The 27,211-nt window shown below is 40.4% G+C and overlaps 1 protein-coding gene across 2 annotated transcripts in view; it reads right to left on the reverse strand.

Moving 5' to 3' along the window:
• GRIA1 (glutamate ionotropic receptor AMPA type subunit 1) overlaps positions 1 to 27,211 on the reverse strand; it is a 268,297-nt gene that overhangs the window by 49,623 nt on the left and 191,463 nt on the right. For both annotated transcript variants that reach the window (XM_006089107.3, XM_006089108.3), the window contains exons 12-13: positions 24,945 to 24,966; positions 19,920 to 19,934 (exon numbers count right to left, since the gene is read on the reverse strand). In XM_006089107.3, the coding sequence (XP_006089169.1) occupies positions 19,920 to 19,934; positions 24,945 to 24,966 (37 nt within the window). The remainder of the gene's footprint in view (positions 1 to 19,919; positions 19,935 to 24,944; positions 24,967 to 27,211) is intronic.

The following is a 27,211-nucleotide window of genomic DNA, read 5'->3' on the forward strand; positions in this document are numbered from 1 at the left end:
AGGTGGGCTCCAAGGGCCTGGATCCCAGCCTCCATGGTATTTGAAGTCCTTAGTGTTGGCAGCATATTTAAATGTGGGATGTTGTGGGCTTTTAGAAAAAGAGACCCCAACCCATCAGCAAATGGGAGATAAAATAACCACGCGTGCTTTAACTAATGCTTGGTTAGCTCCAGCACAAGACATGTATTAAAAGGAGCTATTTTACTTAAAATAGCCAATTAAAATCTCCCTTTACCAGGTAGTTTTTCATTCTACCCAGTTTCCTGCACACTCAGTCCTCCCTTCCACATATCTCCAACCAGGCTACCAGGGCAGCCCTGGAAGCAGGGGACTGTTTCTCTTCTTTGCCTCCCCCCTGCTTAACCTCCTCCCCCGCAATCATTTCATAAAAGGGACACTAAGCTCTTTCTGAGGCTGCTGTCTCTTCCATTTAATTAACTGTATGATTTGGGACAAGTTATTTCATATCTCTGAGCCATAGTATCATCTATCTGTGAAATGGGGATAATAAGAACAACCTAAAACCATTGCTGTGAGGATGAACTGTATTGTGCTTAGCAGAGTACATGGACTAGAGAAAATACCTGGCAGAAACAGCTATTACTATTTAGAAATGAAAGATGATGTGGAAAGTTTGCTTTACATTAAGTGAGAAAAAGCAAGTTATAAAACAGACTATACTACATGACCCCATTTGAAAACACAAATTTGGCAGAGATAAATGTCTAGAAGTATATAAGCTAAGATATTATAGAAGTCATCTAGCTGGCTGGATTATGGGCTTTCTTTCTTATCCAGCTTCTTCTATTTTTTGATTTTCTAAATGAATACATATATTTATAATATGTAGAAAACCTAGAACATAATGGTTAAAATTATGGACTGTGGAATCCTGCAGCCTGGGTTCAAATCCCAGCTTCTCTTACTGGCTGTGTGACTTTGGAAAGTGGCTTAGACTCTCTAATTTTTAGCTCACTTATCTACAAAATGAAGATAATAGCAATACCTCCTCATACCAGCCATTAAGTATTATTATTCTTTCATCACTAACTTGGTGAGTGGCAAGGAGTCAGGAAGAGGGAGGGAAAGGATTGGTGTGGACAGAGAAGTGAGGGAAAGTCTCTCTGAGAGGGTGATGTTTAAGCTGAGAGCTGAAGGTTGAGAATGATCTGGATGTGTAAAGAATCTGGAGGAGCAACATTCTAGACAGAGGAAACAGGAAGAGCAAAGTTCTGGGGCAGGAAGAGGCTTCGTGTGTTCAAGGTCATTGATAGCATAGGGTGAGTCTAGAGATTGAGGCAGGAACAAGATCAAGCAGAGTGTCTGAAGCCAGGGCATGAACCCTGGATTTAATGATCAAAATATAGCTCCAGTGCCACCTCCTCTGAGAAGCCTACCTGGCTGCTTCTTCCTACCTTATTTCTCTGCACTTACCTATTTTCCCCATCAATACCACTCCTTATTCTGCTGTTTTTCATGGTTACTACTACAGTAACTTATTATATCATTAAGGAATTTTAGATTTCTTCATAATTCCCTAGAATCTAATGCAGTGATGGCGAACCTTTTGAGCTTGGCGTGTCAGCATTTTGAAAAACCCTAACTTAACTCTGGTGCCGTGTCACATATAGAAATTTTTTGATATTTGAAACCATAGTAAAACAAAGATTTATATTTTTGATATTTATTTTATATATTAAATGCCATTTAACAAAGAAAAATCAACCAAAAAAATGAGTTCGCGTGTCACCTCTGACACGCATGTCATAGGTTCGCCATCACTGATCTAATGCATTCTCAGTATTTGTTGAGTAAGTATGAAACTCCATAAGTAAGCAATTTGCAATGCTTTTTTTCCTGAGCTTTCTATACAGGAAAATGTTTCTTAAGCTAACTATTAGCAAAAACGTAATTGTATGAGGAGTCATTTATTCTATGAGTTAATACACTGATTTCAAAAACTTTAACAGCACCCATTTTGAGACATTGGTATCTCAAATATAGCCATAATTCCTACATAGTCGGTTCCCTCTGAATCTTTGCTCTGCAAAGTGGTTGTCATAGAGCAAATTATTGCATAAAGTTAAAATAATAAACTGTCTTTAAAAATATTGTATCCCAGCTGGTATAGCTCAGTGGTTGAGGATAGACCAGGGGTGGGCAAACTTTTTGACTCGAGGGCCACAATGGGTTCTTAAACTGGACCGGAGGGCCGGAACAAAAGCATGGATGGAGTGTTTGTGTGAACTAATATAAATTCAAAGTAAACATCATTACATAAAAGGGTACGGTCTTTTTTTTTTTTAGTTTTATTCATTTCAAACGGGCCGGATCCGGCCCGCGGGCCGTAGTTTGCCCACGGCTGGGATAGACCCATGAACCAAGAAGTCACTGGTTCAATTCCTGATCAGGGCACATGCCTGGGTTGTGGGTTCCATCCCCAGTAGGGGGTATGCAGGAGGCAGCTGATTGATGATGTTTCTCTCTCATCAGTGTTTCTGTATTTTTAGCCCTCTCCCTTTCTCTCTCTAAAAATCAATAAAAACATATTTTAAAAATGTTGTAAAAGACTCATGTCACAAATTTAGGCAGAACTGTAAGGTGACATGTGGGTATTGCTTTAAAATAGTAAGTTTGTGGTAATTTGTTAATATAGCAATAGAAAACTAAAATATGAGGGGAAATCACTGTATAATGTTCCTTTGAGTATCTCTGATAGTTGAGGATGGCTGCAGTAAATCCCTAACCTATTGTTCTGTTCTAGCCTGGTCATCCACTTTTCCTGTTTATGTTTGTTGGATGAAGTCAGTAGTTAGGAGTAAAGGCTTTGGTGTCAGGCTGCTTGGTTGTTCTGCCAAGAACTAGAGGGTGATTTTGGACAAGTTACTTCATCACACTAAGCCTTAGTTTTCTCACCTACAAAATGGGAAGTGGTAGGCAAAAAGTTGGTCCCCCGAAGACATCCATGCCTTAATTCCTAGAACCTGGGAGTATGTTACATTACATGGCAAAAGAAACTTTTCCGATAGAATTAAGGACAGGGACCAGAACAGAGTGATTATCCAGTATATTTTTTTTCTAAAAAGTAGAAGAAAGTTGGTCAGTGAGATAAGACAGAAGAAGAGCCGGGAGATATTCAAAGTGTGAGAAGGACTTAGGCCTCCATTTCTAGCTCTGAAGATAGAGGAAGAGGGCCATAAGCCAAGGAATGAGAAAGCTGGGGAGAGCCCTTAGCTGAAAGCCAGCAAGGAAACAAGGATCCGAGTCCTATCACCACAGGAATTCAAATCCGCCAACAATCTGAATGCGAAAGAAAATGGATTCTTCCCGTGAACCCCCAGAAAGGAATACAGCCCTGTCAGACTCATATTGAACTTTTGACCCATAGAACTCTAACATAATAAATCTGTGTTGCTTTAAGCTGCTAAGTTTTCTTATAGCAGCAATGGAAAACTAATACAGAGATGTTGTGAAGAATAAATACATGTAAGTCATATAGGACAGAGACTGGCAAATAGTGAGTGCCTATTCCATGGTACATTTTTTTCACTGTTGTTTTTATTAGTCATTCACTGCTCTGGCCACATTCACCTTCCCTGATCATTCAATGCTTTCATTTGTGAATCACCATCTTATCTTCTTGCTTCTCCATGTATATCCTTAGATATTCTTCCTGAATTCAAAGTTTATTTCAGATGATACCGTTTCCAAGAAGATTTTCCAACCCATTCAGCCTGGTGCAATCTCTTCCAAGGCAGCACTTTTTTTTGTCCCTTTACTAGGTATTATATTTACTTAAACTCTAGGTTGTATGAGGGTTTGTCTTCTCTTTATTAAGTTCTATGCCTGGTCAGTGTGCTCCGCGGTTGATCCTCCACACTATTTTCTATGAACCAAGACGTCACTATTCAATTCCCAGTCAGGGCACATGCCCAGGTCGCGGGCTTGATCCCCAGTGTGGGGCCTACAGGAGGCAACCAATCAATGATTCTCTCTCATTATTAATGTTTCTATCTCTCCCTCTCTCTTTCTCTCTGAAATCAATAAAAATATCTTTTAAAAAATTCTATATGCTGGGATAACCAAAGAGTCCCAAATCTTTGCTTAAAACCATCAGGCATGTTTCTTTCTTTTTTAATATATTGTTTTGTTATGACAAGAACCCCTAACATGAGACCTACCCTCTTAACAAATTAAGTGTACAATATAGTATTGTTAACTATAGCCACAATGTTGTACATCTTATCTCTGGAACTTATCCCTCTTGCTTAACTGAAACTTAATGCCCATTGATTACCATAATATCTTCAAGGTTCATCCATGTGGTTGCATATTGCAGAATTTCCTTCTTTCTAAAGGCTGAATAATATTCCATTACATGTATATGCCACACTTTCTGTATCCACTTATGCATGATGGCTATCCAAATTGTTACGTATCTTGGCTATTGTGGATAGCACGGCAATGAGCACGGGAATGTTAATGTATCTTTGAGATCCTGACTTCAGTTCTTTTGGATAAATATACAAGAATAGGATAGCTAGATTACATGATAATTTCATTTTTAATTTTTTGAGGATCCTCCATACTATTTTCTATAGTAGCTACACCATTTTGCATTCCCACTAACAGTGTACAAGGGTTCCAATTTCTCCACAGCCTTAGCAACACTTGTCTTCTTTTCAGGTGTATTTCTTGCTTATGCCACATGTACAGATTGGTTGGGGCTATTTTCTCTTCATTCTCCCTTTGGGGTCAAGACTGACAAAGCAGCTGTCACCTGGAACATCCCCAGTTGCATACTGGCTCTTAAAACTTCTTTTCAGTAGTGACACATGTCATTTCTGTTTATATTTTATCAACCAGATGAAATAAAATGACAGCACCTAGTATCAATATGGAAAGGGACAAGCAATACTATCCTGGGAAAAAGAGGAAGAGAGCTGAGTATATTCGATGGACAGAATTCATGGCAACCACAGATTCTTAACAACAAAGCCCTGGGAAGAAGTTTTTACCACAGTTCCCATTTTATAGATGAAGAGCTTGAGATTCAGAAAAGATGGTGATTGGCCACAGGTTTTATAAGTGACATGGTTGGAACTAGGACGCAACTGTCCTTTCATCCCTGTGCCAACTCTATAAAAGGCTGTTATGAGCCTAACACTGGGTTGGTGATGCAGCAGAAAACAAGTTTGCTCCAGACACCACCTCATATTTATTGTCTACAACTGTGTTCTGGTCTTCCAACCCTCCACATCTGCCTCCCTTCTCTCAGCCTCATGGGCTACCTGTTTTTAGAGTTGTCCTCCTCCACCCTGTAGTAGATTACAGACAACTGGAGGGCAAGGGTGAGATTTCAACTTTGATTTATTCACAACCCCTAATGTATTAGGCACACAGCAAATGTTCCTTGGATTGAACACAAAACTGAAAATGAAATTCAGTTTAGATGCCAAACATTTGTTCTCTGCTTATATCCCCTTGTGTGTTCCCAAACAAGTGTATTAATAGGGATTTGCATGTGCAATGCTAGTTTATTATAGAGAACATTAGCTATCAGCATATACTTGAAAAAGAGATTAATAAGATCATCAACAATATACCTCATAAATCACTCTGAAAATTGCCAAAGTTATTTCTTAATCTCTCCTTTTTTCTTACAAGTGATTCCACGTCTCCCAGTGACTTATACTAAATAGACAGTTCTAATTAACAGTCATGAAAATTCAAGCTTATAAAGCTAAGGCAGATTAAAAACAAATTTTCCAGAGATGTGGTAAAACTTCTTCCCATAAGGGATGTCACATGTCTCACTATTTGGATTTAGGGGAGAAAGGAAAGCCTGTGAGAAGGAGGATGGAGCTGGGCAGATTTGGAGGGGAGAACATTTGTCTTGCGCACCTGTCTGACCTCCGGGGGCCAAGAAAATCACTTGTTATTTTCTGCATGTGTGCTCTTGACCTAGTGGGAATGTTAGGGAAGGGCTTGCATTATTTTACATCTCACAGCTCTGGGTTCTGACATAACTTGAAGCTGAACCCTGACCCAGACTGGGAATGCAGTTTGTCCTCAGTCTGCAGGGATTTAAGGAGTCAGTCTTGAGTCAGCTTTGATGCTGTCACTCATTGCCATTTATTAAACAGATATTTACCAACTACCTTCTGTGTAATGGGCCTGTGCTGATGATACTTCTTAGTCTTACCAGAGGAAGGACCTTCTAAGCTGAGGCCTGAAGAAGGCATTCACTAGGGAGAGGTGTTACAGGCAGAGAAAATAACAGGAATCAAAGATTTGGGAATAAAAGATAAAAATGGTCTCCCAGTGGAGAAAGAACAGAGGATTACAGGAGCCTTGGTGGGGAGGGTGAGAGTGGTGGTAAATGAGGCTGGGGAGGAGGCCATGCAGGGTCCTGCATTACTGCAAGGAGTTCATTGCAGAAAAGCAATGAAGGATGGAAAGCAGGAGGTGACATGAGCCAATACACATATCTTGTGAAAACACTCTATAGAATGGGTGATGGTTGGGGTGATGTGGCAATGAGAATGGAGGCATGGAGACAAAAAAAGCAATATTGAGGAGCCCAGATCAGAGGTGATGAGTACTTGGACCATGTACATGGTAGCAGCAAGGGTGGACAAAAAGTGAGTAGATATAAGTAGATTTAGGAGGTAGAATCTCCATTTGAAGATTGGTTGGCTAAGAGGGTGAAGGAGAGGGCTCCCTATTTATTTTTGTTTTGTTTTGCTAATCCTCACCCAAGGATATTTTTCCATTGATTTTTAGAAAGAGTGCAAGGAAGGGGGAGGGAGAGAGAGAGAGAGAGAGAGAGAGAGAGAGAGAGAGAGAGAGAGAAATATTGATGTGAGAGAGACACATTGAGACACATCATTGGTTGCCTCCTGCACATGCCCGACCAGGGCTGGGGATCAAACCTGCAACTGAAGTATGTGCCCTTAACCAGGAATTGAACCCAGGACCCTTCAGTCCACAGGCTGATGCTCTATCCACTGAGCCAAACTGGCTAGGGCAGGGCTCCATTTTTTGAGTGACTATTTCATGCCAGAAATTCTAAAATGTTTATATTTGTTCCTCACCTCATGCTATGAGGGAAGTTGCATGCAGTTTCATTTTATGTATGGAGAAGCTGAAAATTTGGCAAGTTTAGGTGTCTACACACAGCAAGTCTGAATCAAGAGTTGACCTTTAAGCCCTAGGCTATCCTGTCTCTCTACCCTTATTTTCCAGGTTTCTGGTTGGGGTATCTCAGAAGAGAATGGTGACATTTGCTGAGATGGGGAACACTAGGAAAAGCAAATATTTTAGTAGAAACTTCCCCACAATTTCTGGTGTAGCAACAGCTATGGCACAGCCCTGCACAGTGACATCTACAACCTTGCAGGGATGTCTACCGTTTCCTCCTGCATCCTGTCTGGATGGGCACTTGGCCCGAGTCTCTGATCCTGGTGAGCTAGATCTTCCCTGTTCCTGCTGTTCAACCTGTTCAGTTCCCTGGTGGGGTGGGGGCCCCTGTGTACACCATTCTTTTAGCTTTTTAGCCATAACATTTAAATTAGTAATGAAAATTTTTTGGGAAATGAGAAATGGGGTAGGCCCCAGTAGGGAAAAAATGCCTGAGATAAAGGAGGAGGAGGGATACCTGGTATATTAAAGCAGTCAACTGGGGAGCAGCTGTGTTAACCATGGACAAGGTACCTATTTCATTTCAAGTCTGTTTCCCCATCTGTATATAAAACACAAGAGAGGGAATAATGCTTGCCTGCCTCATAATTGTTGCAAAGACAAAAAGCAATAATAGATTACTGTACTTTGAAAATTAGTACACTGCTTCCAAATGAGAGGACTTAAACTTCTGACATCATGAGGTAGAATCAGAGACATAAGTGCTAGAAAGTACCTTGGGGATCATCAAGGTCATCCTGATTAGTTTACAGGTGAGGGAAACCAGGCTGAAGCTCAGAGAGATTAAATGGCTTTTCCCAAAGTCACCCTCAAAATTAATGTTGGAGCTAGGTTTAGAAGGCAAATCCCCCATCCTAAGCTGAAGGTTTTATCTGCTGTATTGCTTTGGAAGGATAACATAGCAATTGACCCCTTGGGTTCTGGAGTCAGATCAACTGAAGTTTGACCTCCCAGCTTTGCCACTCATTAATTGTGTGGTCTTGGACAACTTATGTAACATATTTGAACCTCATTTTTTATTATGAAATAGTCATTATTGCTAACTCAAAGGGTTGTTAGGGAGATTAAATGAGATAATGCTTACACATACTGGATAAACAGTGGTAGTGATTATTATTATGATTAAGATAATATGTTGCCTGATTGCCATATGTCACTATCCTCCCAAATGAATATCTACTTACTCTAAACTTCAGAGGTTTTCAACCCAATGCATTGCTTACCATAATGTGGTCTCCTACATAGAGATCAGGCCAAAGAGAAGACCATTTTCTAATGAACCTCAATACTTAGCTCAAGCCTACCCCTAACCAAGGTTACCTATCTTAGTTCAAAACCAGGTCAGGAGGCTGTGTATATACTTTGTTCTAGCCTTGGTGAATATTTTATGCAAATAACTGAGAAAAGTTGTAGAGGGAGACAGAGTTTGATTAATGTAGGATGAGAGGGTCCATTCTCTTTTCTATGGGAGATCCTTATTCAGAGGTATGAAGGGCCTGGATAATTATGAAAACTCAAAAGTGTGATCAGATCTGACTCTAGGGAATTGCACTTTGCACCATTAAAGATAAAACTCAGGATGAGACTCTCAAAGCTAAAGGACCAGAGAAGAATGAAGCTTCTTTGAGTCCAGGGATATGTCATTAAAATGAGTTTCGGGTTCAGGCAACCCCAAACCGACAGAGATCATTACAAGGCTGGAGGCTGAGCCTGTCTCCTTGATAAATATCAACTAGAAATCACTATGTCTAATCACATCTTGATTATATGCAAAAGAATCTTGCCTCTTCCCAGATTCTCTATCCAAACTCGATGTTCATGAATCTTAATTGAAAGTTTTAGTTTTCTTACTGCTACCTCTCTTCTCTTATGGCAGTGGTTCTCAACCTTCTGGCCCTTTAAATACAGTTCCTCATGTTGTGACCCAACCATAAAATTATTTTTGTTGCTACTTCATAACTGTAATGTTGCTACTGTTATGAATAGTAATGTAAATATCTGATATGCAGGATGGTCTTAGGCGACCCCTGTGAAAGGGTCATTCGACCGCCAAAGGTGTCGCGACGCACAGGTTGAGAACCGCTGTCGTATGGCAGTGATTGCCAAAGGGCATAACATACTAGCATCTACATATGCAATTCTGATAAGAAGAGATGAAAATTGGAGGTCAGACATTTTATAGAAAGAATTATAGAAATAACCCTTTATATTATAGCCCTGCTCCAGTTTATGAAACACAGTGATTTCCATTAGCTCATAATTCTTGCCACAACCCTGTGTCCAGTTTCCTACTCTCTTCTTACTTGATCCCAGGGCAGCCTTTCACACACAGGTTTATGCCATCCTCTGTGATACCTCCCTTCACTTGGACACCAGCCTCTCCTGGTTTTCCTCCTCCCTCAATGGCTGTCCCTTCTGCCGGCTCTTCATGACTTGGAATGCTCAGGGGTCCAGGGCTTGGAGCTCTCCTCTTCACTACCAACACTCACCCCCAAGGTAAGCTCATCCAGTCCCATGGCTTTAAATACTGTATGTTCATGATTCCTAAAATGTTGAAGTCCAGTCTGGACCATCTCCCCTACCTCCAGACTCATGAGCCTGTTCTGTATTTCCTCTTGGAAGTCTAATAGTCATCTCACACCTAACATGTTTCAAACAGAACCCTTAATTTTTCTCCCCATTTCACATCTGTTCCTCTATAAATGTTCCCCACCTCAGTAAATGGCATCATCGTTCTTTTAGATACTGAGACCTACAACATTAACTGCCCTCTATCCCTCACACCCTGTTTCCAATCTATCAGAAATCCCATTAGTTCTGCCTTCAGAATATATTCTGGGTCAGACCACTTTTTACCAACTCCACAGTTATCACCCTACACTAAACCCATCATTTCTTGCCTAGACTAATGAAATAACCTCCTAACTGGTTTCCCTTCTTTAAATCTGCAATAGTCTGTTTTCTACACCACAGCTTGAAGGGTTTCTCAACCTCAAAACCATTGATATTTTGGATGGGTAATTCTTTGTGGGAGAGAATGACCTATCCATTGTAGGATGGTTATCATCCTTGGCCTGTACTCATTAGATTCCAGTAGCCCACCTACCCCAGTTTTGCCAGCTAAAAATGTCTCCAAACCCCGTCAAATATCTCTTGGGGGACCAAAACTGTAAATTTATCACTCATCAAGAACCACTGAGTCAGAGAGAAATACTTTAAAAATGTAAATAATATAAAATTGTTCTCCTGCTCTAAACTTCCCAATGGTGGTCACCAGGGGTTGGGGGTAGTTGGGATGGAAAGTTACTAATTAACTGGCATAAAGTTTCAGTTAAATAAAATGAATAAGCTCTAGAGGTTTCCTATACAACATTGTATCTATAGTCAACAATAATGTGTTGTATACTAAAATTTTGTTAAAGAGGATAGATCTCATGTTAAGTGAGAATAATCAAATAATAAAAAAAATCCAAGTTACTGACAACTGACAGTAACTGAAACAAACACCCTTCCCTTGCGTTTTTACTTGGCTAATATACTCTTAGCTTAAATACAACTTCCCCTAGGAAGCCTTTGCTGGCCTATCCCCTCATCTGGTCCGAGCTCCTTGCTCTCATAACATCCTGCTCTTCCTCTAACATAGTACACATCACACATAGTACACATAGTATACATCTCCTGGTTACTGAACTGTGAACTTGAGGATGGGAACTGTGCCTCACTTATCACTGTATCCTTCCCTTGTGCATAGCACAGGGCTTAGAGTGGAGCATTTCACTAACTCTAACGTGGACTGACTGGAGTTGCAGAATGAACCTGGCCTGTGCTAAAGATAGGGATTTGATACCCAACCTGGTTGGGCTGCTAGAAGCAGATATAACTATGAGATTAGATACTACCATGTCTTAGGATCCCTCCCTCCCTCCCTTCCTCTTTCTTTCTTGTTAATCCTCATCCAAGAATATTTTTCCATTTATTTTTAGAGAGAACGGAAGGGAGGGGGAGAGACACAGAGAAACATCGATGTGAGACAGACATATCGGTTGGTTGCCACCTGCACACGGGTGGGATAGAGTCTGCAACTGAAGAAAATGTGCCCTTGACCAAAATCAAATCTGGGACCCTCAGTCAGAAGGCTAATGCTCTACTGTATTTACTGAGTCAAACTGGCTAGGGCAGCAATTTTCCTTTCTTATTCAATAGTTCCACAATTACTCTGGTGAAACATCAAGGACAATCTCTGCTCCTAGGATTGTTAGAGAAATCCTTGGTAAGAGAAACCTTTTATTCAACCAATACTATGTACTCTGTGAGCATCTACTCTGAGCTGGATGCCAGATGCCTTCTGGTGGAGAGAATGTTCCATATAAAGGAACTTGTTGTGGAGCTTACATTCCAGCATGGGTGATGGCCATTTTGTGCATAATAGCATAATAAGTTACTTAATTGCTATTGTAAACATTAAGGAAACTGGGGGCATAGGTGGGAAACTTTGATGTGGAGACAACTGCAAAGCAAAAATCCCGAGTTAAAAAGGCAATGCAAGGTGCATCAGGAATGAAAGAAGGCCAGTGTGGTAGCAGTGGAGGGGTGGGGGGTGGGGGTAGAGGAGTGCTCTGAATTGAGGTTGGAGAGACAGGCAGGAGCCAGAATAGATTGGGCTCTTTCTTTCCTCCCCACCCCAGACCCCTAGAAATTGTTTCCAGTGGCTTCACTTTTAGGGCACATGCTCCACATTTATTCCTTCTTTAGATTTGTGAACTTGCCATTCTCACTTGAACCAACTTTTCCTCCCCCCACCATGGAAGTCCTATTCATTTTTCAATGTCAAGCTCAGTGCCTTCCTCCTCTGTGAAGAACAAGAACTTGAAGAGCCACAGCCAATAAGGAGTGAAGAAAGGCACAGACTGGGGAATACTGAGCAGGTCAGCTTAAATGGGACAAAAGATGCCTTTCTAGGGAGGTCACGTCAGAATATGGCAGACCTTGGCATTTCTAAGTGATTTATAAGGGAGACAACATAGTGGACAGTTAAGAACACACACTTTGGAGCTCGTCAGACCTGATTTGAATCTGGGCTCTCTACTTTATTAGCTGTGTGACCTAGAGCAACTCTGAATCTCAGTTGTTTGTTTCTAAAGTAGGGTTAATGATACCTACTTTATAGGCACAGGGTTGTTACAGACAACATAGAGTTGTTAAGGACTTAAATAGATAATGTATGCACAAACAGTTATAACAGTGTCACAAACATGGTAAGTGTTAATCAAGTGTTACCATTATTACTATGATCATCGTCATCCATCCTCATTCTTCCTTAACTAAATGGTAAGTACATTAAATGAGATAACATGTAAGTTCTAACATAATGTATAGCTCATGGTGAATTATTGATAAATGCAAGTTCCCATCTTTCACAATCTCTTTTTTAAATAAGGACCGTGCCATTAACTTCTTTGGCAGGCACTTAGTGAGCCTGTAAAAGATATTTGTTGAATACTGAATAAAGGTTGTACTCACTACTAATCTTCAGCACTGTGCTATGTACATTGTTACAGGCTAATGATATTCATTATTGGAGAATCTTTGCATATATATTTTTCAAAATTAGTATAGGATTAGATAGAAAATTTGGGGCAAATTTATATGAACTACTCTAAGATAAGGAGGATTAAAAAAAGGATTTTAATAGTTGAAAAATAATTGAAATGGCAATTGTTTTTCTTCTCTCATTCGACTGTTAAAAAATAATGGAATCACAGGGAAATGAATCTGATTTAACTACAATTGCCCCAATGAAGAGGCTGACCCAAAGGACCCAATGATTAGCAACGGTGGTAATGTGATGGCTACTGAAGTGGTCATAGGCCCATCAGGTCTTAGTTGAATGTTCCATTTGCTAAGAACTCACTTCTTGAGTCTTTAAAAGCAACTCAAATCTGCTTCATTCACTTGATTTCCCTTGAGAGAGGTAATGTGACAAAGGGAAATGCTGTAAAACATTTGTCTTTCCAGATTCTTATGAATCCCTTCATACAGGCACTGTGACCCCTGAAAATCAAAATTGGTACAAGAGGTACAGAGGGGACCCTTATCAAAGAGCAGATTTACTGAAATACCATACTCCCACGATGCAGTTATATCCAAATTTAATTAGCTTGAACTTAATTGTTCATATAGCTTTCCAGGAATGGCTCTATCACAGAGTAAAGTCTATTTCTATTATCACTTTATTTTAATTGACCATTACAGAAAATAAATAATTTGGTGTCATATGAATAAAACTCTTTATCAGGTAATGAAATAGCAGTAACACAATATAAGATTTCTACAGTAATTTACATGGTTTATATCAGTGGCTCAAAAATATGCTCCACTAAATTTCATTGGTCTGACAAGTAAAAGAACCATAGAGGCGAGTTCAGATAACAGGACCTAGAGTCAGTGCAACTCACGGGGAGCTCTCCAAGGTCCTGGTGACTGCAACTGGATCCACTTTGTTGCTCTAATTATGTCGTGGATTCCCTCAGCTTCTGCTCTATCTTGTTCACCCTGTGTGTGGCAGGGCACAAGGCATCCCAGCAAATGTTTTTGTTTTCTTATTGGGGACCTTCATAACACCTCTGGACCCCATGAGTGGCATATGGGATATGAGGGAGGGACTGCTCTGTACCAGGCCCTCTAGTGGAAATGGATATAGAGATGAGTAAAAATTGGGTTCTGCTCTTAGGGAGCTCACATTCTAGTTGGGAAGAAAAGAGAGGAATTATAGAATCACAGACAATATCCTAAGAAACAATAGAAATATATAAAAAATACATGGGGTTTCTGAGGGCAAGAGCTGTCCTAGCAGGTGGGGTAGAGGAGAGCAGGAGAGACTCCACAGAGAGAGTGATTTTTGAGCTGGTCTATGGAGAATGAGATGGGGTGGTATAGACTCTCTAAATTCAAAGAGTCCAGGAGTTTGGAATGCAACAGAACATAAGAGAGGCCAGGATATAGCAGAGGTAGAGACAGAGACATAGAGATAGAGAAATAGAGACGGGACTAGAAAAGTAGAAGCCAGACTTTAAAGAACTTTGCCATGTCCTGAGTCCACTGTAGGTCCTAACATACATTTGGTAAAACTTATTGATTGAATTGTTTACAGAAGTACTGAAACAAATGTGAGTATTTTAGAGGTTTCAACAAATGATTGAATTGTTCGATTTTTGCCAGTACAGTTTTGATTTATTGAGTGTGCAGGGTTTTGTTTTGCAATGACAGAAGGGGGATATTACTTATTTTATCCTTTTCAAAGCCATAGCATTTCACCATGGTTGACATAAACGGGTGGAGAATTCAAAGATGAAACAGAACCGAATTCTGCACAGAACAGTTTTTGCTCTTTGGTTCAAGGCCATGGATGAGTTTGCCTTTTGTGAGAGTTACTTTTATTTTTATCATGTGCAGAGAGATGGGTGATTCATGCCTCAGTCAATACCCCTGCTTTAACTGCCCCAGCAATCCATTACTTAGTAATAGTCTTAGGTCTTAGACTCAACTGGCATAAAACATGCTACCTTAAAAATTTTTACCTTTTTTACTTGTTCATCTCTCTCATGGTATGACAATGCAATACACAGCTTTCTCCACACATTGAGTTGGAACTAAGAGTCAATAAAAGCCACTATGTTTTGAATGCACAACGAATTTCTTCTTGTTCCTCACTACCTTCTATGTCATGTGACATATAATTTCTTCTTTTGGGTTAATTTAAATGAAAGAGAATTCCTCTCTGCCTTTCTCTGGCAGCTCTAGAGTTTTGTGTTGTTCCATGTTTGAATGCTAAAGGACACCTTTTCTACCCAGAAGTGCCCTCAGCTTTACCCACCACTTTTAGGTGTTTTGAAATATGGTCCAGAAAATTACTGACAGGCTCTCAGCTATTTGTTCTAGCCTTTGAGGAAACAACAACCACTGGCGCTCCAACAGAGTCATACTATGTCATATTTAGAAAACACTGCAGACCTGATCTTGTCCCAGTCACTGTGTAAATAGAATCCCTTCTACACACCCCGACCCCATTAGAATCATCCAGCCTGTTTCATCACCTGTGAGCAGGCTTCACAGACACTTAGTTACTTGTTACCAAGACTTATTCTAAAGCTATACTAATTAAGGTAGAGTGATATGGGGCAAGAATAGACAAGTATATCAACAGAATCAATAGTCCCAAGACAGACCTATATGCATTTAGTGACCTGATGTATGAAAAGGGGGCATGTAGTGGAGAAAAACGATGGCTTTCTTTTTTTAAAAAAATATTTTTATTGATTTCAGAGAGGAAGGAAAAGGGAGAGATAGATAGAAACATAAATGATGAGAGAGAATCATTGATTGGCTGCCTCCTGTATGCGTCTTACTGGGGATCAAGTCCACAACCCCAGCATGTGCTCTGACCAGGGATTTAACCATGACCTCCTGGTTCATAGGTCAGTGCTCAACCACTGAGCAACACTGGCCAGGAAGAGTGGCTTTCTTAATAAATGGTGCTAGTTGCACATGGAATATCCATGTATAACAACAACAACAACAACAACAACAATAATCTTGACCCTCTATCTTGCACATGTCTATATGACAGATCTAAAAGTGAAAGGTAAAATTTCAGAATAAATCACAGAAGAGTATCTTTATGACTTTGAGATAGACAAAGATTTTTTAAGAGTGCTAGTCATAAAGTAAAAAAAAAATCTTACTAAATGGACTACATTAAAATTATATATTTCTGTTCATCATACAACACTGCCAAGATAGTGAAAATAGAAGCATGGAATAGAAGATATTGATAATTCAGACATCTGAAAAGGGCTTTATATATCAGTGATATATAAAGAATGCTTGCATGATAATTAGAAAAAGACAGGTAACCTAATAGAAAAATAGGCAAAAGACTTACAAAGGTATTTTAAAGAGGCTATACAAATAGTTAACGAACATGAAAAAGGTACTAGTCAGAAGGTAAATGCAAATTAAAACCATAAAATGGTATTATAACTCACCCACTTGCTAAAATAAAAAAGGAAAATGTGGAGTAACTATAACTCATATACATTGCTGATGAGAGTGTAAATTTGTTTTCAGTTTGAAAATAAATCTATTTATAAACTGAAATTTATTTATAAACAGTTTGAAAGAATCTACAGCAGGAAATTATAAATAAGGTGACATAGGAATTCCTCTTTTAGAAAAAAAATTCACATATATTCATCAAAAGAGTTTTACAAGAATATTTATAGAAGTATTATTTGTAATGGCCTTACACTGGGAACAGAAAACCCAAATGTTTGTCTGCAAAGATAGTCACACTTCTGGATTTATTTGTGGCTAAATTAATTATGGTACAGCCACAAAATGAAATACTATACAACACAGAATTAATGGGCTAGAGCTATATGTGATAATGTAGATAAATCTCACAACATAATACTGAACAAAAAGAGCCAGGCATAAAAGAATACATATTGTATATTTCCATTTATGAAATTCAGTAAAAGTAATCTATGTTGTCAGATATCAGAATAGTGGTTTACTCTTACATGGAGAAGGGGCAAGAGAGGATGCCTGAGTGGCACTGATAGTGTGGATGAAAAGGGGCTGCATGCTAACCTGACAAGTTCAGGGAAGGCCTGTGTGGCAGCCTTGCAAACCCAGAGACCTAAAGTAACCACAAAGGATGGTCTGAAATTAAAATGTTTTAACTAAAAGCAGTTTAGGAAGGCAGTCAGATACTAGGCTAGAATCCAAAAGTCAATCTTTACCTTAACTGAGCCTGTCTATAGTCTTTAGCATCTAAGATAACATACCTTTGGAATGTCAGGATAACTTCCCTTCCCTTTTCCCAGACCACTCAGGGCACAACCAATGCACCAGAGCAGGGACTACAAATCCTCTCATTGTTATTTTTATCATGTTAACCACTAACTATCCTGTAAAAGATATATCATACTTTTCATCCAACCCCAGTGGTTTCCCCTGCTTTGCTTTCTTCCACCTCCCTAATCTGTCACCAGTGAATTTCAGGTAACCCACTTACATCTTCTTTTTTATTGTAATGTATAAAATAAGGTGCAAAACTGCTATTCTCTGGAGCATTATCTCTATGCCTTGTGACTGTAAATGAAATAACACATAAATGAAACCAGTTTTATCATCGGCTACTTGATATAAGCAAGAGTTAAATTCCTACAGCACCTCACTAATGTTAGAACACGATAGTAAACAAAATATTATTTGAGGACCTGCTGTATTTCTTAATTTGAGTTCTGATTCCACAGGTGTTTTCACTTTATGAAAATTAATTGGGCTGTATATTTATGATTGTGCACTAATTTATTTGTCATACCTCAAAATTTAAAAAATCAGTTGTGTGTCAAAGGGAGAAGATATGAGGAAAACCTTTCTCCAATTAAAATATGCCTTTGCTCAGCATGTTATATCAAATTTAATCAGCATGATTAAAACAGAGGTTGAAGTTTTAAAAAAATAAACTATAAATCTTTGGTAGGCAGTTAGATAAACATGAGCAAGGACGATGGGCCAGGTACCGAAGATCACCAAGGCGGAAAGCCATGGGTGTGAGGTTGCTGAACCCAGGTCTGGTCTGACCACATGGGTCTAATACCTGGTGCTGTTCCCACCACCTACAACAAATCTTCCCTATATAAGTATGAAAAATTTCCTCTCTCCCTCGAGTTTTGATGCAACAGATACAGTGAAATGTAAGAGCCATTGACCTGATGAGTTTGCTTCTGGCTTAATAATATGTCTGCCCCTTTTTCTTCTCCAGCCAGGTGGGGAGGTGAAGATTGATCTAACAGTACCTGTCTCTCCATTTTGGATCACCTATGGATGGCACTGGGGGCCCAGGATACACCTGAGTTTGGTAAGTTCACTGTTCCTTGTGTCTTATTTCTCCAGTTAAACTATAAGCATCATGAAAACAAAGATCTGATGTTTCTTATTTCTGTGTATTCTCTACAAACTAAGAAGAGAACTGATCAAAGGGGCTCAGTAAAAGCATTCCATGGTAGCATGTCAGATCATTCAGACTGTGAGATCTGAGAAGGAAAATGACTTGCCCAAGGTCACTTGGCCAGTTATCTCTTCTGACTCCTGTTCTTGTCCAGCCAGGCTTCCTACACAGCCCTGCTGAGGAAAAACAAACCATGCCCCTTTTGTTCTGTTCTCCTTGGCTTAACTTCTTAGTGTGGAGATGCAAAGGCACAGCAACTCAGTTTTGCTAACTGATTGTTCTGCTTTGCTGATTCGCTGAGCAAATACTACCTAATGTGGGGACCTTTGGCTGTGGGGAGCAGGAACAATATGTACAGTTTCAAAAACACATAGGCAATGACCTCACTCATCTCTTTGTTCAGACCTGCAAAGTGAGAATACACCAAGCTCTTGTATTCCTCCTGTCTCTTTTCATTTGCCTCCAGGGATTATAATGAAGTTCAAGGCCCTACATATCCTGAAAGGTTTTGAAATCTAAACATCAATCTTTTGAAAAATTGCTCATTGTTTGTTAAGGGTCACTTTGGTTATTTGCAACAAAAAATTCTTTATCCAAAGTTGGATTATAAAATGTTCAACGCTAACTTAACCCACTGTGTGAACTCTCTTGACCTTGGTTTCCCAAATTATAAAATGAGGTCATTAGACAAGAAACTACCTGACTTTTAAGGTATTATTCCATTGGGGATCTAATATATAGAGTCATTAACTTAAATAATTACCAGTGTCTATTATGGATACAAAATATTAAGAAGCCCTGACTACATTGAATATTAATAAGTACTATTAACTGACAATATATATCTATATATCTATATAATCTATATATAGCTATACCTCTCTGTATATATACATATATACAGTATATATTTACAAGAAAAGAGAGACAGAAAGATTACATATATACAGTATATATTTACAAGAAAAGAGAGACAGAAAGATTACATACCTTTTATTGAGCACTTATTACATGTCAGGCACCATGCTAAGTACTTTAAATACCTAATCCCATTTAATATTTACAATGATTCAAAAAGTATTACCTTCATTTTATATGTAAGATGTGGCAGGTTGTATACTGAATGGTAGAATCTATGTTCCTTCCCTCTTGATATGGCTGGGTAGGCAATAAAAGATAATATATCTCTGCCTGCTTCTCTTTGAATACTTGTTCTTGGAACCTAGCCACCATGCTGTGAGGAAGCTCAAGCAGGGCATAGAGAAGGCACATGTAGGTGTTCAGGAAAACAGCCTCAACAGCCAGTCATGTGAGTAAGTGAGACTTCAGATGATCCCATTCCCCAGTTGTCAAGCCATCCACAGCCCTTCAGCTTTTGCATCTGAAGTCCCAGACATCTTTAAGCAGGGACAAGCCATGCTGCTACGCCCCTTTTCAAATTTCCTGACTCCTGGAATCCATGAGCATAATAAAATGGCTGTTGTTGTATGCTAAAATTTGGGGTGGCTTGTTATGCAGGAGTGGTAACAGAGGTGCTGGATTGCAAAGCCAGTTGCTCAGCATCACACAGCAAATTAGTTAAGAGGAAGAATGAAGCCCAGATCGAGCTCCAGAGAACATGGTCTTAACTACTCTGTGGAAAAGTCCTGAAAGTTTACAAGTCCTGCATAAACAGTGTTTGTCACCCTGGGATGCAGAGGAAACCACCATAATGCTCAGAGAGAAACAAAACCAAATGCTCAGGAGATCAGGAGGGGATTGGTGGACAGTGTGGCTTGGCAAGGAAGGGCCATTGCCCAGGAGACAAGTTATGCTAGGAAAGCAGGCAGGAGCTCAGACCCAGGTCTGCCCAGGCTTGAGCTAAGGAATAACCCTAGGATGGGGTGAATAATGCTGCCAATATCCTCGAGTCATAACACTGTACCTGGCAGCCTTCTCCTGCGAACAGCCTCCAGACTTCCCTCTGGCTGGTGCTGGGCCAGGAGCATAGCCAGATAAGGAGATATACATCAGTGAGTCTCAGAAAGTAGCAGGAAGAAATGATTGGTGAGAGGCCAGGGATGAAATGGAAAGGAAGTAAAGTGATTAATAACACAAATTAAGGGAAAGAAAATTTAAATTTTTGAAACCCCTGCTATATGTTTGGTACTGGGCAACATACTTTAGCCTCCTTTTGCTCATGTATTCTTATAAAAATCCTGCAGTATTGGTATTTATGGTCTCTTGCTCCCTTTTTAAAGTTGAGGAAACAGGCTTGGCAGTTAAGTTACTAGCTCAAGTCATATAGCTAGTTTACTGGTGGACTAAAATCTGATTCCAGGTCTGTCTGAATAATTGGATATTTGGTCTCAAAACACTGTCATCTCCCCTTCTTTGTTGGTCTCCCTCCCACTTTTGACCATCTTACCTGGAGTTTTTTCCATGAGTCTAGCTTTATTTCTTAGAACCAGACAAGTAAGCCATCTCAGATCATTTTAGTCCTCAGATCTTTCTCTCTTCTCTATCAATTGACTATAAATCCTACATTTTGGAATTATTCAGTTATACATTCTACTTTATTATCTACCTTTTCTCCTGTATATCTTGGTTTCTCTACTGACTTGCAAAGTCAGAGGTCTGAACTCATATTTCTTCATTGCATCTGCCATAATGCTTATCACTGTACTTAACACAAGGTTTAGAATCTTAGACGGTACTCAATTAAAGCATTCGGCTCCATAATCTTCTCTTTTATCTGTAGAAATACATGACCACACTAACCAGAAACAGAACAAAATAAACGCCTTTTCATTCTCTCTCCCCATTCCCAGAATGGGTACCCACATAGAGACTAGGACATGAAAGAGAAGATAAATACCAGGTGAGTGCACAGCCAGAATTCCACAGCTGGGAAGGCATCTTTCTGCCTGACAGCCCCTTCTACCTACTGCTTAGGAGATAAATAACCCGGCAGCAGCAGTGTCTGGGACTCTTTGAGCATCCAGCCAGGACCTTCTGATTCTAGAAATTAGACCCTGGCTGACATGCTTCCATCCATGGTTGATCAAGCCTTAACACCAATCAATAAAGATACTCCACAGGGAGTTGGGAGTTATTTTCTGGTGGCAACTGAAAAACTAGCCCAACATAGCCCATTTTCAATTCCGTGTGTTTCTTGGTTGACACTCTCATGGCCTTACAACAGGTTATATGGCCCCCAAAGTCATGGTATTGTGTCATTAAATGTTTTGAGTTCTGAACCTTTGGCTCCTGAGCACCTAGGGAAGATTTTGATTGACAGGTCCCCTGGCTTACCACCTGCCTGCTTCAGTGCCTTTGCTCAGGGTGATCCTCACCAGAGATTTCCCTCTTTACTTTGCTTTTGTGGAAAATCTTATCTCTTCTTTCAAGGCACAGTACAATGCTTCCCAGAAGTCTCTTTTAGCTGCAGCCCACACTTATTTTTCCCTTCTAAGAAGAACTCTGACACCAACTCTACACACCACAGGATTTAGCCCTTGCTTGCACATCCCCCTAGTTCCCTATGTTTCAGAGAGGGAGTATAGTGCAGGGTAAAGAGCCTGTTCTTTGGGACCAGAACCCTTTATTTCCCTGCTGTGCAAACCTGAAGTTCGTTACAAAGCAGCACAGGCATCCTGTTTGTCCCCCTTAGCAGCTGCATTGTGTTTCATTGGATGATGAACTGTCACTTCTTTCCTCGGACTTCTACTGATGGACAGTGGGATACTTCCAGCTTTTTAAAACAACGGTGAGGCCTAGCCGGTTTGGCTCAGTGGATAGAGCATCGCCCTGCAGACTGAAGGGTCCCAGGTTCGATTCTGGTCAAGGGCATGTACCTTGGTTGCAGGCACATCCCCAGTAGAGGGTGTGCAGGAGGCAGCTGATCGATGTTTCTCTCTCATCGATGTTTCTAACTCTCTATCCCTCTCCTTTCCTCTCTGTAAAAATCAATAAAGTATATTTTAAAAAAATAAAACAACGGTGAAATGAACATCCTTCTACATATACCTTGTCACATCTGCATAGCCCTTTCTATAAGATAAGTATAGATTCCAGCTGTTTCTTACAGCCACAATTTTTAGGCCATTTGTAATACTCCCCCCCCCCCCTCATTCATACCTAAAGTGCTATAGTTAAAAACATGCCCGCTCCAGCTTTTGGCTCTGACTATGGAACCCACCATACACTCACAGTCACTTCCCAGCTGAAACCACAGGTTTGTCTCTTCAAAGTGACACCAGTTATATCTTTGCTCTTGTCTGTTTCATCACTTTCCTTGCCCCAGCTGGCCACACTATATTTACATCTGATGGCATAGAATACACTCTGGATGTTACCTCTCCTTCCTCGGAGATGGGTTTTAAAGAAAAAGATACTGTGAGGAATAATGGAAAACATTCTAAAGTAAAAAATGATGAACTGTCACTAAAAAAAAGTTAGGATGCTTTTTTTTTCATGAATTCAAAACTTCGCAGGGAGCCCTCAGGGGCTTTCAGAAGACATCTGGTCATGGAAGACAATGGTGTGTCAAGAATAAATCATAGGCCTGGCCGGTGTTGCTCAGTGGTTGAGCATTTACCTGTAAACCAGAAGGTCATGGTTTGATTCCTGGTCAGGGCACATGCCCGGCTCAATCCCCAGTAAGGCACATGCAGGAGGCAGCCAATCAATGATTCTCTCTCATCATTGATGTTTCTATCTCTCTCCTCCTCTCCCTTCCTCTCTGAAATTATATATATATATATATATATATATATATATATATATATATATATATGAATAAATCATGGGTGTTAGAATCAAGCAGACACGGGTTATAATCCCAACTCTGCTGGGACACTATGGATAAGGGAGCTAGTCATTCTGAGCCTCAGGTTTCTCATCTGTAAAATGGGTTGATGTGCTGGGGCAGTGCTGTCATGATGATTAGAAGTTATATGATCTAACACTTACCAGAGTGTGTGACACATAGTAGGTGCAACAAATGAAAGCTATTATTGCTATTATTTTCCCAAAAAAGAGACAATTAGAGCATTCCTGAAAGGGTAACTGGTAACATTAGGATGATAGGGAACTTTTTTATCTGGGTCTATTTAACTTTGTTTTCTTCAATTCTACCTTTTCCTCCAAACTCATTCAAAGAGCAGGACTGAGTTGCAGCAGGTGACACACCTTGTTAGTGACAGCCAGAAATTCTCTCCATTAGGTTGCTTTCTCTCCATTAAATGAAAAATATGACATGGTCTTCGAAAGTGCACATATCCATTCAGCAAACATGTGTTGAATAATTAGAACATACAACAACTTATATCATGTTTTAAATGAGTTGCAGAGATAAGTTTTCCAGTCTGTCTTGATAAGAAACAGATATGGGAACAACAGTGGAAGATTGAAGACATAAGATGGACATAGGTTCAGATGACAATGGCAACAGCAACACCAGTGTCAACAGTATTTGCTGTTCGTGTAAGCCCTGTGCAATGGAAAAGCTTTCCATGAATTGCCATTTAATATTCAAAGTATCCTTTTGAAGTAGGTCTTCCTATTATCATCCTCATTTTCCAGAAGAAGAAACTGAGGTGTAGAGAAGCTATTTTCCCATGCTCACACAGCTAGTAAGTGGTAGCCCTGGGATTCAATCATGGGTAGCCCTATTCCAGAGTTCAAGCTATAACTGTTACTCTAAAACAGCTTTAGATGAGTAATTGGGGTTGAAAGGCAGCATTTGCAAAAGGGGAAGGACTTGAGCAGGAACAATGGGAGAGGTCCGTCCAAGCAAAGGCAATGACAGGGCACACAAGTAGCACGGGGCTTGAGAAACAGAATGAAGCTCAACTTGATTTGGCTAGAGCCTTGACTGAACCTGCGAATTAAAGGGAGACAAGCCTTAGATAGAGGCTGGGACATACTAGCGACTGTTTTGCTCCAAGTTTGAAGAGGGGGGAAGTAAGACAGATAAGTGACTCACCCAGTGGGCTATTGGTAGACTGAGATTGAGCTTCTTTCTAAGCTCCTCCTCTAACTTCTTGGGCCCACCCTCTGTGACAACAGTGCACCTGTTCTACCCCCCGCCCCCCGCCTGGGTAGGAGACTCTATTCCACTCCCGGCAGCTACTGTGCCTCCTTAAGCCACTAGATAATCACAGTGACTGACATTACCCAGGTGTATAATATCTGTGTTTGTGTGCTTGATGCCATTTCCTGCTAGGTACCTTGGGCTTATTTCACCTATTATCTCCCTTGAACATAGCTAGGGTACACGTATTCATTTGTCACAGTTGGATGATGTACCTAACTCATATTTAAAACCACCAGGCTCCTAATACATTCTCCATAATTTAATTATGCTTTGATTTTTTCCCTATATAGAATGTAGTACTTCTTTTCAGATGAACTATTGGGTCTCTTGATCTCAGATGCTGTGTTTCCAGAGAGGGTTTAGGAAGAAACAGAGGATTCTCTCCAGGAAAATGTGGGACCTAGCAAGATTTAGCCATGGGCAGGCTTTTCTGGGTATAGAGACTTGAGGACCATTTTTCTTCTAGTGCAGCCCCCATCCATGGCCAGGACTTTCCAAGGCATGTGAAAGACAAGAAAAAGATAGCAATCAGATTTTATTGGAACCAAAAATGGAGGGAAGAGGGGAGAAGAGAATTGACAAAAAAATGTAAATAGGATTTCATGTGTGTCTAAATGCATTAAAGATACAGTGGTGTTTTTATACTTCCAACCATTCTTCCAGGGGTCTCCAATTAGTGCCCCACAAGCTGAATCTAGGCATGCTTTTGTTTCATCTGTGCAGCGTTCCCATGACAATGACTGATCAGAACTGAGTGGGAGTGGCCCTCTTGAGTTGACACATGGGTGTCCCAGTTCATCACAGCCCTCAGTTGACCTCCATTCTTGTGTTACTGAACTTACACTAATTACCCATGTGAGCTTTGCTAAGTTCCTTCCCTCCCTATAAGCTAGAATCTTCACTTATTAAATTGGGATGAGGTGTTAATTACATCAGAAGCTAAGCTCTAGAAGGGCATGGATTTTTGTCTGCTTTGTTCATTGATGTCTCCGAGAGCATCTTGAACCATGCTGGCCACATAACAAGTACTAAATAAACATTTGATGAGTGAATAAATGGTCCTAATCATTCCTTTCAGCTCTGTGAAACACTTTCTGAAAATTTGCCTATTGTGATTTTAGAGGGAAAAAAAATCTCTCCTTCAATGAAACTATTCAAATCTTGGAATTCCAGAGCAATCCAGAGAGAGCAAGCAATTTGACTTCCCCCTTGCTCATGGCCAGAACTGCTGGCTGAGTTGCAGGAAATGTTTTTCATTTGTGTATCCTGAGAAGCCTTTATCCTCCTGTCACTGCATTCATTTTAATACTCCCATGGGGCTTTTGGAGCTTTTGAAACTTGGGCTCTTGTGCTTTTGAATGGTCTGTGAAACTGCTCAGTATCAGAGCCTGGCTCTGGGCCTCATGTAGCAGAAGATTAAAGTTGTAAAGGAAGGAGACATTGAGCTGGAGTCCCCCAGGGCTGTCCATGCATGGATCACTCCTGCCACGATGGCAGACTCCCCTTCCCTGTGCCAATCCCTCTGCATTGGCATCGCTTAAAATGTCTAGGGTAACACATCAAGGGGAATGTACTTTGGTGAATCCCTTTGTGAGCTCCTCCTGGTATGAGGAGGAAGGATCACTGGCAAGGCCTCCACCTTCAATGGCCACTGTTACCCCCTATGTGCCCAGGGCCTTACGCACCAGCAGGTACCATACCACAGGGCCATGCAGGCAAGGCAGACTTTGGGTTTAGTGTTCATAGCTGTTGGTTGGCACTCTTTCTGGTTGACTCAGGGACCTTTCTTCCTGTACCTCAAAACTGACTTCCCTGGACAACATCCTAGTTCAGTGACTTTCAAATGTTAATGCCCATCTATCCTGGGGAAAGAAGAGGACTTGTGAAACATATATTCCTCTCTTCAACTGCAACATTTCCAAGCCTGCACATCTGGGGCAGGGCCTGGAAACCTGCATTCTGACAGACATCCCAGGTGATTCTGACTCTGTGATCCCAGCAGAAACTCCCATACCCAGTCCCAGGACTAAAAGCATCTATCACCGATTACTTGCATCGTTATTTTCCACAAATCCTTGTGACACAGTTCCTTGCAGCAATGAATTTATATCCTAAATGAGGCTTATGTTTTCTATAGGTGAAATACTTTATAATTCCAGGCTGCTTTTATGAATACAGGGTGTCCCCAAAAATATATACACACTTTGAATAATTATTAATTCCATTGGATTAAATCTGAAAAGAAACATTAATTGAGCTATTAGCTATAAAGGGTGTATACATTTTGGGGGGACACCCTGTATTTACTCTCAGCATCCCTTCTTTGTCCTGCACCACTCAAGCCATGTCAAAGTAAGGAAGAGGAGATTTGCTTGGCTATTTCTGAAAAGGAAGGAGGGAGAGATGGGGAGGGGGGACAGGTTTCTCCTCACCTGTTAATGTTGAGGCTTTTGGTTGCTATGGAATTTGTGTGTGAATGCAAAGGTCAGACTATTCTTGTGTTGTAGGTTTGGGCTGTGCTCATTGGCTACCCTGTTCCCATGGTGAATCAGTTAGTTGCAGGTTCGCAAGTCCATTAGCTGGGAGCTTATAGTATAGGGTTCCCAGAGATCTCAAAATTGCCATCAATACCCCGCTTGAGACTTCTCACTGACAGTAATTATCTTCACTAGGTGGAGATAATTATCATACATTCTGATAAAATTTAAAATCAAGAATAAAAGAGGGTTATGAAATTTGAAGTCTAATTTCCATTTTTCCTTTGTTTCTCTAAGACCTTTCAAATCCCTCTCATTCTCCTTACTAAGGTCACCTGAACCCAGGAAAGTACTGACCCCATGGAAAAGCCAAAGGGGCGTGGAAGCCGTGGGAATAAAGAGCTGAAGAGGCTCACTTTTAGCTCACTGAAGGCA

This window comes from Myotis lucifugus, unplaced genomic scaffold (genome assembly GCF_000147115.1).
Source record: "Myotis lucifugus unplaced genomic scaffold, Myoluc2.0 scaffold_56, whole genome shotgun sequence".
In the NCBI taxonomy this organism is placed as follows: domain Eukaryota; kingdom Metazoa; phylum Chordata; class Mammalia; order Chiroptera; family Vespertilionidae; genus Myotis; species Myotis lucifugus.